The sequence below is a fragment of the Phacochoerus africanus genome, chromosome 10 (genome assembly GCF_016906955.1).
Source record: "Phacochoerus africanus isolate WHEZ1 chromosome 10, ROS_Pafr_v1, whole genome shotgun sequence".
NCBI classification, from domain to species: domain Eukaryota; kingdom Metazoa; phylum Chordata; class Mammalia; order Artiodactyla; family Suidae; genus Phacochoerus; species Phacochoerus africanus.
This window is the reverse complement of record NC_062553.1, coordinates 4,092,619-4,105,090: the sequence shown is the minus strand read 5'-3', so window position 1 is coordinate 4,105,090 and position 12,472 is coordinate 4,092,619. Positions and strand designations below refer to the sequence as shown.

The window sequence follows — 12,472 nt, the reverse complement described above, 5'->3', positions numbered from 1 at the left end:
CCCTTTGGAGACTCAGAGAAGGAAGCCGTCCAGCCCAGCCCGCTGATGAGGGAAGGGGGCTCAGAGAGCGGGCATCCAAGCTGGGCCTGCAGCTCAGCCGGGGGCTGGACATGCGGGAGGAGAGGCCACGCTCGCCTAGGGCGCAGCAGAGCCAAGGATGCGTCTGCGACAGGCAATGGCCCCGTGTAGCCGCTGAGCATCCCAGATGCTCTGAAGAATATCGGGGGTGCTAAGAGGCTGGGACCGAACGCGGGGAGAAGCAGAGGCGAGGCTGCAGCCGTGGGTGAAGACCGCCGCTCACCTGGGTGTGCTGCATGGCGTCCTTCAGGTCGTAGTCGACCCGGGAGATGACGTGGCCGTTGAAGCCGGCCAGGGCCAACAGGGTGGGCGTCGTGGCAGACGCGCCAAAGGGGTCAACCTGCCAGGAGAACTGAGGCCGGATCCCAAACGTTTCATAGAGAAACCCGTGTCCTTCTGCAAAGAGATAAGCCTCGCATGTGACCAGAAGATGTCCCCTCACCCTTAAGTCCCTCGGGGCCCCCGCCTGTCACCAGGGCTGGAGAGCCATCTGCCAGGCAAGCAGGGGCTTGCTGCAATGGGGACTCATACATCGGGCTCCATCCCAGAATCCTCTGAGCATTCACTTATTTATTCTTGATGTCCCAGCCACCACAAGGAGCCAGAGGTCAGGGGGACCGCAGAAAGGCCCAGGCTTGATGAACCTTGATTCAAGCTCCCCGAGGCCTTCACCCAAATATTATCTTGTACACACCTTGAAAGCTGGGGGCAAAAGTCTGCATTTGAAGGAGAAAGAACTAAGTCTCAGGGATCTTTAGTGACTGGTCCAGACAGGTTTTCACTGATGAGCTCCCCAAGTTGGCCGTCGGCTATGGGCCAGGAGATCCCAGGGTCCTGAGACAGAGCTATGATCAGATCCATGAACAAGGCTCATCCAGGAGGGAGGTGACTGCTGGGAGCCCAGGGCCGGCCTGATGAAGATTCGGGGTCTGGTACACAGAGGAGGTGATGACGGCCGCCGGGCGGTGGGACTTGGGGCGGGGCTCTGAGCCCTCAGGAACCAGTGGGAGCAGCAGAGGAGTGCGGGAAGCCAAAGAGGCCAAGAAGGAACAGCTGGGGGAGTTCCCGTCATGGCTCAGAGGAAATTAATCTGACTACCATCCATGAGGATGCAGGTTCAATCCCAGGCCTCGCTCCGTGGGTTAAGGATCCAGCGTTGCTGTGAGCTGTGGTGTAGGTCGAAGATGTAGTTTGGATCCCGTGTTGCTGTGGCTGTGGCATAGGCTGGTAGCCACAGCTCCAATTCAACCCCTAGCCTGGGAACCTCCATATGCTGCAGGTGTGGCCCTAAAAAGCAAAAAAAAAAAAAAAAAAGAAGAAGAAGAAGAAGAAGGAGAAGCTGGAGAGGAGGGGGAAGCCCTGGGGGTCGGTGGGTCCAGGCTGAGGGAGGGCTGTCTGGTTGTCCAGGGCCTGCCTCTCAGCAGGGGCTCAGCAAAGTGAGATGAGGAGAAGGATGCAGAAGCAGCGAGGGCTGGTCCAGCACGTCCCACCTGACACACCTGAGAAACCCCGCCCCCTGTGGACACAGCACACAGGCCGGTGTCTGGGACCTCCGGTGTGAGTGGTTTGAAAAGGGCCCCCTGAGAGCCTGACGCATACTCCTCCTCCCCCTTAGAGGCACCCTCCCCTTCTGGAGGCACAAGTTAGAGACAGAGCAGGACCAGGAAAGGCCTGGGCTGGAGCTCCAGCTCTACTACTGGCTGCATACAAATCCCTCCCTGGGCCTCAGCTTCCTTGTCTGAAAAATGGGGCTGGGACGATACACCTGCCAAGGGCTGTTCTGAGGCAACCTGGGGATTGTAGATGGGAAAACACTTGGTTCAGCCCCCAGACAGCAGGACTGAGCTAACAAGCACCACACTGCATGGGCTGGGCTCGGCTCAGATCTGGGACCCTTGCGTGCTGCAGCATGAGTCCAGCAGCTTTCAGCAGCTTTTTGACCTCATAGTCAACCTCTATGAGTGGGCTTTTCCACGACTATCTGAGGACGGTGCTGCAGACTGAAGGGTATACGTGCACACACATCTTGTACTTAGAATATAAGGTCCTTGTGAGGGGAAATCACTGTCCATCCTCTGAGGGTGCTGGGACCTTGGCAATGGAGCCCCCAGCATCCGCTGGAGAGGGACACAGAGAGGTGGCCTGGGGCCCTTTCCCGCCCCAAAGTGATGAGAAGCTGTCTTTTCTGGGATTCCGGTTTCCCTGCTCTAGGTCAGGCCTGCAGGGTCAGGTCTGGGGCATTCAGGGCGGTGGCACTGGCGGGGTGGTAGCAGAGGCAAGAGACGTCCCCTCTGTGGGCGCCCTGAGGCAGGGGAGTCCAGCACCCATGGCGGGGACGGTGGTGGTGTTGGGGTTGGAGTGGTGGTGGTGGAGGAGGTGGTGTTATTGGAGGTGGCAGAGGTGCTGGTGTCAGAGGCGATACAGGTGGTGACAGGAGTGGTTCTGGTAATGGTGGTGCTGGTGGAGCTGCTGGTGGCTGAGTGGTGCCATGTAAACTTTACTGAGCCTTCACACACTGTACCCAATGAGCTCTCTCTGAGTTACCCCAGTTTAAGCTGCATAAGCATCCTTTGAGACAGGGCTTCCAGCATCATCAGACTCATTTGCAGAGGAGGAAACTGAGGCTTAGGGAGGTTACTTCACTTGCCCAGGGTGACAGGATTGGGAGTTAGCAGAGCCAGGGTACAGGCAGGCGGTCTGGTCTAGTCCGCACTCCTAAGCCCTGCACCGGAGACACAGGCCGGAATATGGGACCAGCCCATCACTGTTTGTGCTGGTCAGTCTTCCCAGGAGGATGGAGCCCACAACCGGGGCTCAGACACCCTGACCCATCCCGGCCTGACCAGAGACCCAAGGCCCCCGTGTCTGGGGAAGGGGAATCGAACCTGTGAGCTGTAGGATCTGGTCGTCAAAGTGGGTCACGGCCTCGTCGTGCATGACCTGGCCTCCAAGGACAAACTCCAGGCGTTGTTCAGCCAGGAGCTGGCGGACCTTGGCGTTGTGGGCAGAGAGACAAAGCCAGGTTACAGCCCCGAGCTGAGTCTGGTTTTGTTTGTTTGTCATCATCGTTGCCTCCATCTCCTCACCTTCATTTATTCTGCAAAAGCAGGACACGGTCTGTCCTGTTCAGCACTGCATCCAGTACCTAGAACAGCGCCTGGCCCACAGCTGCTGCTTCATCAAACTTATACATAAGAATATAAGTTTTGGTGTTCCTGTCATGGCTCAGCGGTTAATGAACTGGACGAGCATTCATGAAGACCTGGGTTCGATACCTGGCCTCACTCAGTGGGTTAAGGATCCGGCATTGCCACAAGCTGCAGTGTAGGTTGAAAATGCGGCTCGGATCCCACGTTGCTGTGGCTGTGGTGTAAGCCAGCAGCTGCAGCATCCATTTGACACCTAGCCTGGGAACTTCCATATGGCAAGAAAAGAAAAAAAAAAAAGAATATTGTCCCAGAATCCCACTTGTTTGGTATAAGCTGTGTGACCATGGGCCAATTGCCTACCATCTCTGAGCCTGGACCAGCTCTGTATAAGTATCCCCATCTGTCGCCCCCACACTGGCTGTTGGGAAGAATCAGTGATGTGCAAGTCCTAGCCCAGCGCCTGCACGTGGCAGTGCCATCAAATGGGGGGGCCCATCCTCTCTCCTCCACGGCCTGCAGGTTCTCATCCCCCCCGGGGGGGGGGCAGGACCTGGTCGTCTCCCCACTTGGCCTTCTGAGCTTTGCTACCTGACAGGCTGCTGGGCCTCTGAACCTCGCCGACAGGGGCTCTTCTGGAGGAAGGCGACGCCTGGAGGGACCAGGCTCCAGAGAGCCACCCTGACATCATGCCCTCGCCTGGGCACAGCCTCTCTGAGGAGGGCGATCACCCCCATGTCCAGGTGCAGGACCTGAGCTGACAGTCCAGTCATCCCCTGTGATCACAGGGGGAGCTGGAGGCGCAGGACCGGGTCCCAGGCTGCCCCTCGGTGAAGCGGGGCTTCTGACTCCCTGTGCTGTGTGCGACTAATCAGCCTCCGGCCTCTGAACCACAGGGACTATTGCATCCTGCTGGGTCACCAGCTCCTGTGCCCGGGGTGGCCATGCACATGCCAACATGAAGGAGGAGGGTGTGGGCACAGGGCTTCCCGGAAATGCCCAGGGTCAGAGGCGACCCCCTTCTCACTGCTGAGTGCCAGGCTGGGCTGCCAGAGCCACAGTTTCCCACGAACAGCCAGAAAGTCAGGATTAAAGCACAACCCTGTGACCCTGGGGATGGGGCTGACCACAACCCTGATCTAAACACACCCTGGGGAGTTCCCTTTGTGATTTAGCGGTTAACAAACCCAACTGGGATCCATAAGGATGTGGGTTCCATCCCTGGCCTCGCTCAGTGGGTTAAGGATCTGGTGTTGCGTGAGCTGTGGTGTAGGTCACAGACGCGGCTTGGATCCCGCGTTGCTGTGGCTGTGGTGTAGGCCGGCGGCTACAGCTCTGATTTGACCCCTAGCCTGGGAACCCCATATGCTGCGGGAGTGGCCCAAGAAATGGCAAAAAGACAAAATAATAATAATAATAATATTAATAATAAACTTGCCCTGGGACCAGCCCAGCAGGGTGTGGGCCTCATGGTTGATGCAACACAGACAGCACGGCCCCAGGAGGTTCCTGGAGGGTGGACCCCTGGGCTCCACCCCAGAGGCCAGCATTACCTGTCGTTTCCGCTTGGCCGAGGCGAAGCCATCCCACCACAGCCGGAAGTACTCCTGCTCCACAGCGATGAACCTGCGCCTCTTCCCACGGGTCAGCGCCTCCACCACCGAGTTGTAGACGTCGGGGACATAAACCTGCATGCTCTCCTGGAGGGGGCAGGGGGCTCCGTCACTCGAGCCCCAAGGGGGTCCAGCGGGCGGCTGGGACCCAAGGGCCAAGGAGGAACACCCAGGGTGACAGTGTCCAGGAGCCCCTAGCACTCACACCGCTTCTGTCCACCTCCTCCCCCGATGGCTTCTCCGACCAGGGAGTATCAGAGCCATTCTGTGCCAGACCCACAGTGAGCGCTGCCCTGAGAGAAGCACAGGGATGGATCCCCTTTGATGGGATCCTGTCCTCCTGGACAGACCTGAGGAAAGAGACCACGGCACTCCAGGAGACAGAGGCACGGGCCAGGCCAGCCCAGGCTCAGGGACAGCTTCCCAGAGGGCGGGCGGGCTGGCCCCAAGGGTGCCCTGGAGCCTCAGGATGCGAGGTCAAAGGACCATGAAGGTCCTGCTTGGGCTGACGTGATGGGGAAGCAAGTGTGGAGAGGACCTGACCCCCGGGTTGTACCTGCAGACCCACCTGTCTCCCCCTAGGCTGGGAGCCCCAGGGGTGGAGCTGTGGCTGCTTCGCATCTGGGCCCAGCTGGCATAGCCTGGTGCCCAGAGATGCTCACTAAAGGACTGTGAAGAGCACTGGGCAGGGAATCACCAGCATGGCGGCTACTTGGTGACCTCAGGCAAGCACTGACCCTCTCTGGGCCTCAGTCACCCCTCCCGAGAACCAAGGATGGCAGGTGTGCCTCCCCACGTGTCAGCCAGTGCCCCACGCAGGGGAGAGGCCCCTAGAGAGGCTGCCCAGTGCGCCCAGGACCAGACTTAACGCTCAGCCTCAAGTCCTCTTGCCGCCCCCTTTTTTAAAATGAGCTCCTCACTTATCTTCCTCCTTCATGTTCTGTCCATGATTACAGGGGGGGGGGGTTGTTCACTTATTCGTGCCCTTCTTTCCTCCTTTAAGAAGGAGCCGTGGGAGGCCTGGTCAACGATACCCAGTCTCTGCCCCGGAAACCTCAGGAATTGGGTCTTTCCCTCTCTCCTTCTGTTCTTGTTTATTCATGCATTCATTCCATCAACAAACAGTAGGAGCAGCTACTCCATCTGTACGGCGGGGTGAGACCATTCCCAGAGACACCGTGGACGAAGCCCCCGCCCCACAGGGCTGATGTTCTAGTGGGAAACTCAGACATTCAACAAACAGGGAATTGAATGTAGGGAAGGGGGTGGGGGAACGGGTGCAGGGGAGTAGGGAGGGTCGCCAGAAGGAGGTCATCACGAAAGTACACTTAGGGAGTTCCTGTCGTGGCTCAGCGGTAACAAACCCACCGAGGATCCATGAGGACGCGGGTTCAATCCCTGGCCTCGCTCAGTGGGTTAAGGATCTGGCATTGCCGTGAGCTGTGCTGTATGTAGGTCACACACGCGGCTTGGATCTAACATTGCTGTGGCTGTGGTGTAGGCCGGCAGCTGTAGCTTTGATTCAACCCGTAGCCTGGGAACTTCCATATATCATGGGTGCAGCCCTAAAAAAAAAAGAAAAGACAAAAGAACAGCTAGAAGGAAGAGAGGGAAAAAGTGCTGCAGGCATCAGGGAGGAAAAGCATTGGGACAGAGGGAACAGCCAGTGCGACGCCTCTGAGGCCCCTTCCCCCTACAGAAGGGGAAATCAGGGTGCAGAGAGGGCCCCGGGACCACGACTGGGCCCAGAGCCCTCCTGCGGCCGCTGGACTCTGCATCTGATCTCCGCGGCTTGGGATTCCCCACACAGGTGGGAAACAGGCTCAGAGGCAGGAAGAGGAAGGATTCTAAAGTCCGCGACACGGCCAGTCCTTAACAGGCAGAACTTGAACCCAGGCTGACGACCCCAGGCTGGCTCAAACCCTAGGACACAAGCTCCCACACAGATTAGACGCGAGAAAGAAGCTTGAGCTTTGAGAGGTGTGTGGGGAGCAGCAGGCACCCACCTGCACTGTGTGGAGCCAGCCCACATCCATGTGGCTGTGGGGCACCACGAAGACCTTGACCTTGTAGAAGTGCAAGGCCCACTGTGGCCCCAGCAGTGCCAGCTGCATGAACAGAGGCAGCCAGCTGTGCGGCCCCATCCCAGCAGCCAGCAGCCTGGGGCTGGGGGACGTCAGTCTGCCTGCAGGGCCAGGCCTCCAGGGAGCGGACTGGGCCACCACCCCTTGGGGTAAGAAGTCGGAAAGAAAGTGGAGAGGGCGACCCCCCCACAGATTCTGTGTCCTGAGCAGTGCAGGCTGGCGGAACTTGCTCACTGCCCTTCAGCCCTCACCCGCATCTCGTCTCCTGGCCGACCCTGTCCACATTTAAGCTAAATCCGGTCCGCCACCTCCCCAGGGAAGCCTGCCAGATGCCCTCCGGTCAGGCATGGCTGTCCTCACTTCAGTGCCCAGGCCATTTCTTGCCCCCACCCCCCAGCATTTCCCGCCACGCCTCCCCGCCCATTCCCCCCCACCACCCCCACCCGTCTGGACAGGATTCCCAACTCAGAGGCTGCCTTGCAAAACTCAACACGCAGTTAAGTGCCACCGCCTAGCAGCCTGCTCCAATAACCTCTTCGTATCTTGGAACCCCGGGTAGGGGCTTTGCAACAGGGATCCTTACCTTCCTCTGAAAGAGGAAAGCTGGCTTCCACAAATAGCACCTGATTTACTCAAGATCGCCGAGTCTGTGGACGAGCCAGCCTGCCTGAAACTTTCAGAGCTAGTCTGGGTGACCCACAGGGACCTTGGCAAGATGGGTGACTTCTCTGGGTCTCAGCAGTCCCTTCAAAAAGTGGGATGGGCGTTCCTGCCAGGGCTCAGTGGTTAACAAACCCGACTAGGATCCATGAGGACGCAGGTTTGATCCCTGGCCTTGCTCAGTGGGTAAGGGATCTGGTGTTACCGTGAGCTCTGATGGAGGTCGCAGATGTGGCTCGGATCTGGCATGGCTGTGGCTGTGGTGCAGGCTGTCAGCTACAGCTCCAATTAGACCCCTAGCCTGAGACCCTCCATGTGCCACAGATGCAGCCCTAAAAAGACAAAACAAAACAAAACAAAGCAAAAAAAAAAAAAGTGGGTTGGCCATAGAGAAGCCCGACATCAGTGAGAGAAACGCCTGCGGTGACAATTTCAGGGACTCCGTCCTGGAGGATGACATGGTCACAGGGGTGCAGGCAGGAGGCAACAGTGTGTTGCCAGGAATTGTCTCTGTGCCCCTTAGCCAGGAGCAGAGGGTCTGTGTTGTGGGCTGCTCTGCCTCAGAGACGAATGCCTGACTGGCACTTTCTCTTTTTTTAGCTTTTTAGGGCCACACTTGGGGCATATGGAGGTTCCCAGGCCAGGGGTCCAATTGGAGCTGCAGCTGCCGGCCTGCACCACAGCCACAGCAACACAGGATGTGAGCCGTGTCTGCAACCCACGCCATCGCTCACAGCAACGCCAGATCCTTAACCCACTGAGCGAGGCCAGGGATCAAACCCGCATCCTCATGGATCCTAGTTGGATTCGCTACTGCAGCACCCTGACGGGAACTCCTGCCTGGCACTTTCTATTGTGGCCAGAAATGTGACCCTCTCGCCCCAGAGACTCGGTGACCATAGAGGTTTACTGCAGTGAAGCCACGTCTGGACATTGGCCCTGGCTCGGGGGTCTGGCTACCTGAGCCACTAGCCTTGAGAACCAGGGGGAAGGATGGGGGACACTTTGCTATACGCCCTTGTCAGAGTCTTCCTTCTGTAGCGGCACGGCTCCCTTCAGCCCCGGGGACTGTCCCTTCTCTGAGCTTGTTGGGGATGCCCATGATTGGTAAACGGAGTGTCCTCTGGGGAACATTGTCTGACCTCACCTATCTCTCCCGCTCATTCCCGCTTCTCTGCATCTTTAATCCCTGCTTCCTCCATCTCCCATGGTAGAGCTGACATCCCCTGTCCCCCCAGGATGGGCCAACACTGTCAACTTCAGGTCATCTCAGCTGCCTGTTATGCTGTCTCCAGCTGTTATTAAATCCTTCACAACCAGACACCCCGCTTAGAAGCAGAATTGAAATTTCTCAAAAATCTGGAGGCTGGAGGAGAGGGTTGGAGGCAGCTTCTGTGACAGCCCCAGAGGTTGGCTGTCCCTCACTTGGGGGTGGCATGTCCCTGCAGGCTTAGGCTACTGCACAAGAAAATTTCTTTCTAGACCAGCCTCAGCCATGCTCAGCCCGAAGAGGCTACGTGAGGTTCTGGGTTCTTGGATATTAGTTTTGGCAACAAATTATTGTCAAGCAGAAGGGCCGGTACCACGTGTGTTTTGGCTGCTTCAGGGAGATGCACCCCAAGCTCCACGTTGAATTCAAGTACCATGAGAACACAGGGTGCTGAACACAGGGTGCTGCAGCTCCCCTGGAGCAATGCCACCTTGTCCCCAGTGTCACACATGGGCACGCAGCCTGTGAAATCTTGTGGATCTAGGTCATGGCTGCAAGTGAGTGTGAAGCATGACTCGTTCTGGGTGTTCCAGAGAAAGAACATCACAAGTGCCCACTGTGATGCGTGGGAGGTTATAAGACGGACACGCTGGTGCCCTTTCCATTTAATCTTTGGAACATCAGCATTCTCCGTTCTCTAGGGCAAGTGGACTGGCCGGGGGGTTCAGCTTGCCTTCAAGGGCAAACTACCCACAGTTGCATCTGAAGCCAAGGACTTCCTGGCATCCTCGCGTTCCATCCGTTCAGAGCTCCCAGTGTGTGCCTCCCAGGAGCCTGACTCTCAGGCTGCATCTCAGATGCTTCGGGATTTACTCCATCTGCCTTTCTGGCCCCGCCTCCCATATCCTCTTCTGCTCCACTCCTCTTTCTAGACGGAATATTAGAAGACCCCACGCACATGCCCCGTCCTTAGGATCCTCTTCCCTGCTGTGTGTGTGTCCTCGCCACTGTCTTTCCTCCACTGGGAAAGAGTCACAGCCTTCTGGCACCACCAGCTCTCGGCCACATCCTCCCGACAAGTGGAACTCTCTCCACCCTCAGTCCCTCTGCATGTGCTGCTCCCTCTCCTGGGAAGCGCCTTCCTCCGCTCTCTGTTGGGCCGGTTGCTATTCCTCCTTATGCCTCCCGCTCTGAGAGACCTTCCGTGGCCCTCCCTCCCTCTCCCCCACAGCATTTACTGATGAACATAATTTGACATTAATTCGTGTGTTTGGTTAACAACTTCCTCACCCACTAGACTCCAGGCTTCATGAGGCTTCGCTTTGTTCTCTACTGGATCCAGTCCCTGGGACAAAGCAGGAGCTCTTTATCTTATGTTTGGAAACGACACATGGGTTTAATTGTTATGGACATGCCTGGACAACATGGGAGATGCCCACAGGGCAGAGTCTACAACTCACCTCAGCCCCCATCCCAACAGCCCCTCTACCTGCCATGTGGTCACTTGACCCTGGAGCAGGGCCAGTGCACAACTCCTGGGGCCTGACCCACCCCCTGGCCTTAGTCCTGGCTCCCCCCAACTGCCCTGTGGGCATAAGCAGTCCCTCAGTTTTCCTCTGCATGATGAGGTGCTGTTGCCTGGCTGGCAGCCTAAGGCAGAGATGGACAGAGGTGGCTGCCAGTCCATGTCAAGGTGCCCAGGGCTTCGTTTCTGCTTCCCCTTCCTTCATCTCTTCCAGTGGCCTTGTAAGGTGGGGGGCCCTGGGGCACCACGTGACAGAGGAGTGGCCTCCATCACTGGAATGGACACCCCTTGGCCCTGTGTGTTCCAAGTATTGGCAAATACCCACCCACTGAGTCCTCATCACCACCGGGCAGTCAACACCACCACAGCCCATTTACAGATAAGGAAACTGAGGCACAGAGAAGCTCAGTAGTTGCCCAAGGGCGCATGTGTCATGGCCGAGTTTTGAGGTTGTGTCCCCCTCAGACAGCCTACTGTTCCCATGGCTTTACTCTGCCCAGCCACACTCCCCCACAGATCAGCAGGTGGAGTCTAGAGGCAGGTGCTGGGGGTGAGCCGACCGTGGGCCTCAGGCAAGCCTCTTGTACAGGTGCTCAGAATCCAGATGTGCCTGTCGCTCTGCACCCCTCATCCCCTCCGGCCTCATCATCCCCAGAGGCTCCAGCTGTGTCCTGTCTCCTGTTCACACTGGGATCCCTCCTGGTCCAAAACACACCTGTCTCCCTGTCATTCTGCAAAGCCCAAAGAATTGTAGCTCATCTGAAACCTTTTCAACTATTCTCTGTCAAAAGAGTCCTCATCTCTAGAAATGCCCCCTGCACTGCCCCCGAGAGAAGGTCTGTACCCACCAGGTCTCCAGGACCTGACTGTAACTGATCCAGACTCCCTGGGTCTTCACGTGATCTGCACCCTGAGCCCCCGGTGGCCATGTCCTGCTCTTTTCCATAATGGCCACCAGAGGGCGCCATGAGCCAACACGGCCGCTGTCCTTGGTCCTGAGACACTGACAGAAGAGGAACAAGAGTCTTGGGGGCTACTGCCCCACTTGCCACTCCTTTCAAACTCAGAAGAATTTAGGTCTCAAGCACATCACTCCAGCTTCCTGTATGTTGTGCTCTGACCTGTGCATCTCAAAGGTTGGCCAGGGAAGGACCACGTCCATCTGCAGCGACAACCATGGTGCTTCCACCACTGGCTTCCGCTTCTGACACCTGCCCCCACCTCCCTCCCCTGTCATCCCTGGTTTCTTTTTTCTTTTTTCTTTTCAAAGCTGCACCTGCAGCTAGTCAAATTCGTTTCTGCTGTGCCACGACAGGAACTCCCATCCCTGGTTTCTTATGTCACTGGATTCTGAGTCCCCTTTTGAAGCAGGGACATGCGATGGGCAGAGCCCAGGTCACATGCCTGCACCACAGGCGCCCCAGGAATAAAACCCCCCAACATGGTCTACTCCTTGTGTAGACAAGCTGGGCGGGGACACAGCCCCACTCACCTGCAGAAAGGCTGCCTGATTACCCTCTGGGCCCACAGCCACCCCAGGACAGGGCCCTGTCCACCAGAGAACCTCTACCCATCCCTACTCACCACTGTATAGGCTCTAGACCCTGGGTAGCCAGGGCCCAGCTCTGCCCACCAGTGAGCTTGCTCTGGCCTCAGGATGAGGTTCCCCCACCAGTAGCACTTCACCGGGTCTGAGACATCTTAGCCCCCGCAGGAGCCACCCTGGGATCCAGCCCCTCCCCCAACCAAGCCCGGCACAAAACAGGGACTTCACTTCTCCAGGGCTGATGGGCCTCCACCTCCTCTGGGATCCCCTCTCCCATACCAGGGGCACGAGGCAGCCTCGGGCATGGCAGGACTCCCTGAGGAGACCAGCCCGCACCTACCCGGTGGCAGGTCAGCTGCACTGTTGTCAGGGGACAGATACTTATTCCCGACAGACTCCCTTTCCTGCATGGTGCTGCCACCAGCTCTGCCCCGGGCAGGCTCCCGAATTCACAGTTACCACAGGCCACACATCCCTCCCTGCAGGGGCTGCCTTTGTTTTGTTTTGTTTTGCTCTTTTTGCCATTTCTAGGGCCGCTCCTATGGCATACGGACGTTCCCAGGGTAGGGGTCTAATCGGAGCTGTAGCCGCTGGCCTACACCACAGCCAC

The 12,472-nt window shown here is 57.7% G+C and overlaps 1 protein-coding gene across 1 annotated transcript in view; it reads right to left on the bottom strand.

The window, feature by feature from the left end:
- The window catches only part of MAN2B2 (mannosidase alpha class 2B member 2), a 48,568-nt gene extending 41,400 nt beyond the window's left edge, over nt 1-7,168 (bottom strand). The window contains exons 1-4 of the mRNA XM_047798839.1: nt 6,844-7,168; nt 4,778-4,924; nt 2,964-3,069; nt 302-474 (exon numbers count right to left, since the gene is read on the bottom strand). Coding sequence (XP_047654795.1) covers nt 302-474; nt 2,964-3,069; nt 4,778-4,924; nt 6,844-6,981 — 564 coding nt within the window. The 5' untranslated portion in view covers nt 6,982-7,168. The remainder of the gene's footprint in view (nt 1-301; nt 475-2,963; nt 3,070-4,777; nt 4,925-6,843) is intronic.
- Nucleotides 7,169-12,472: the final 5,304 nt, after the last annotated feature.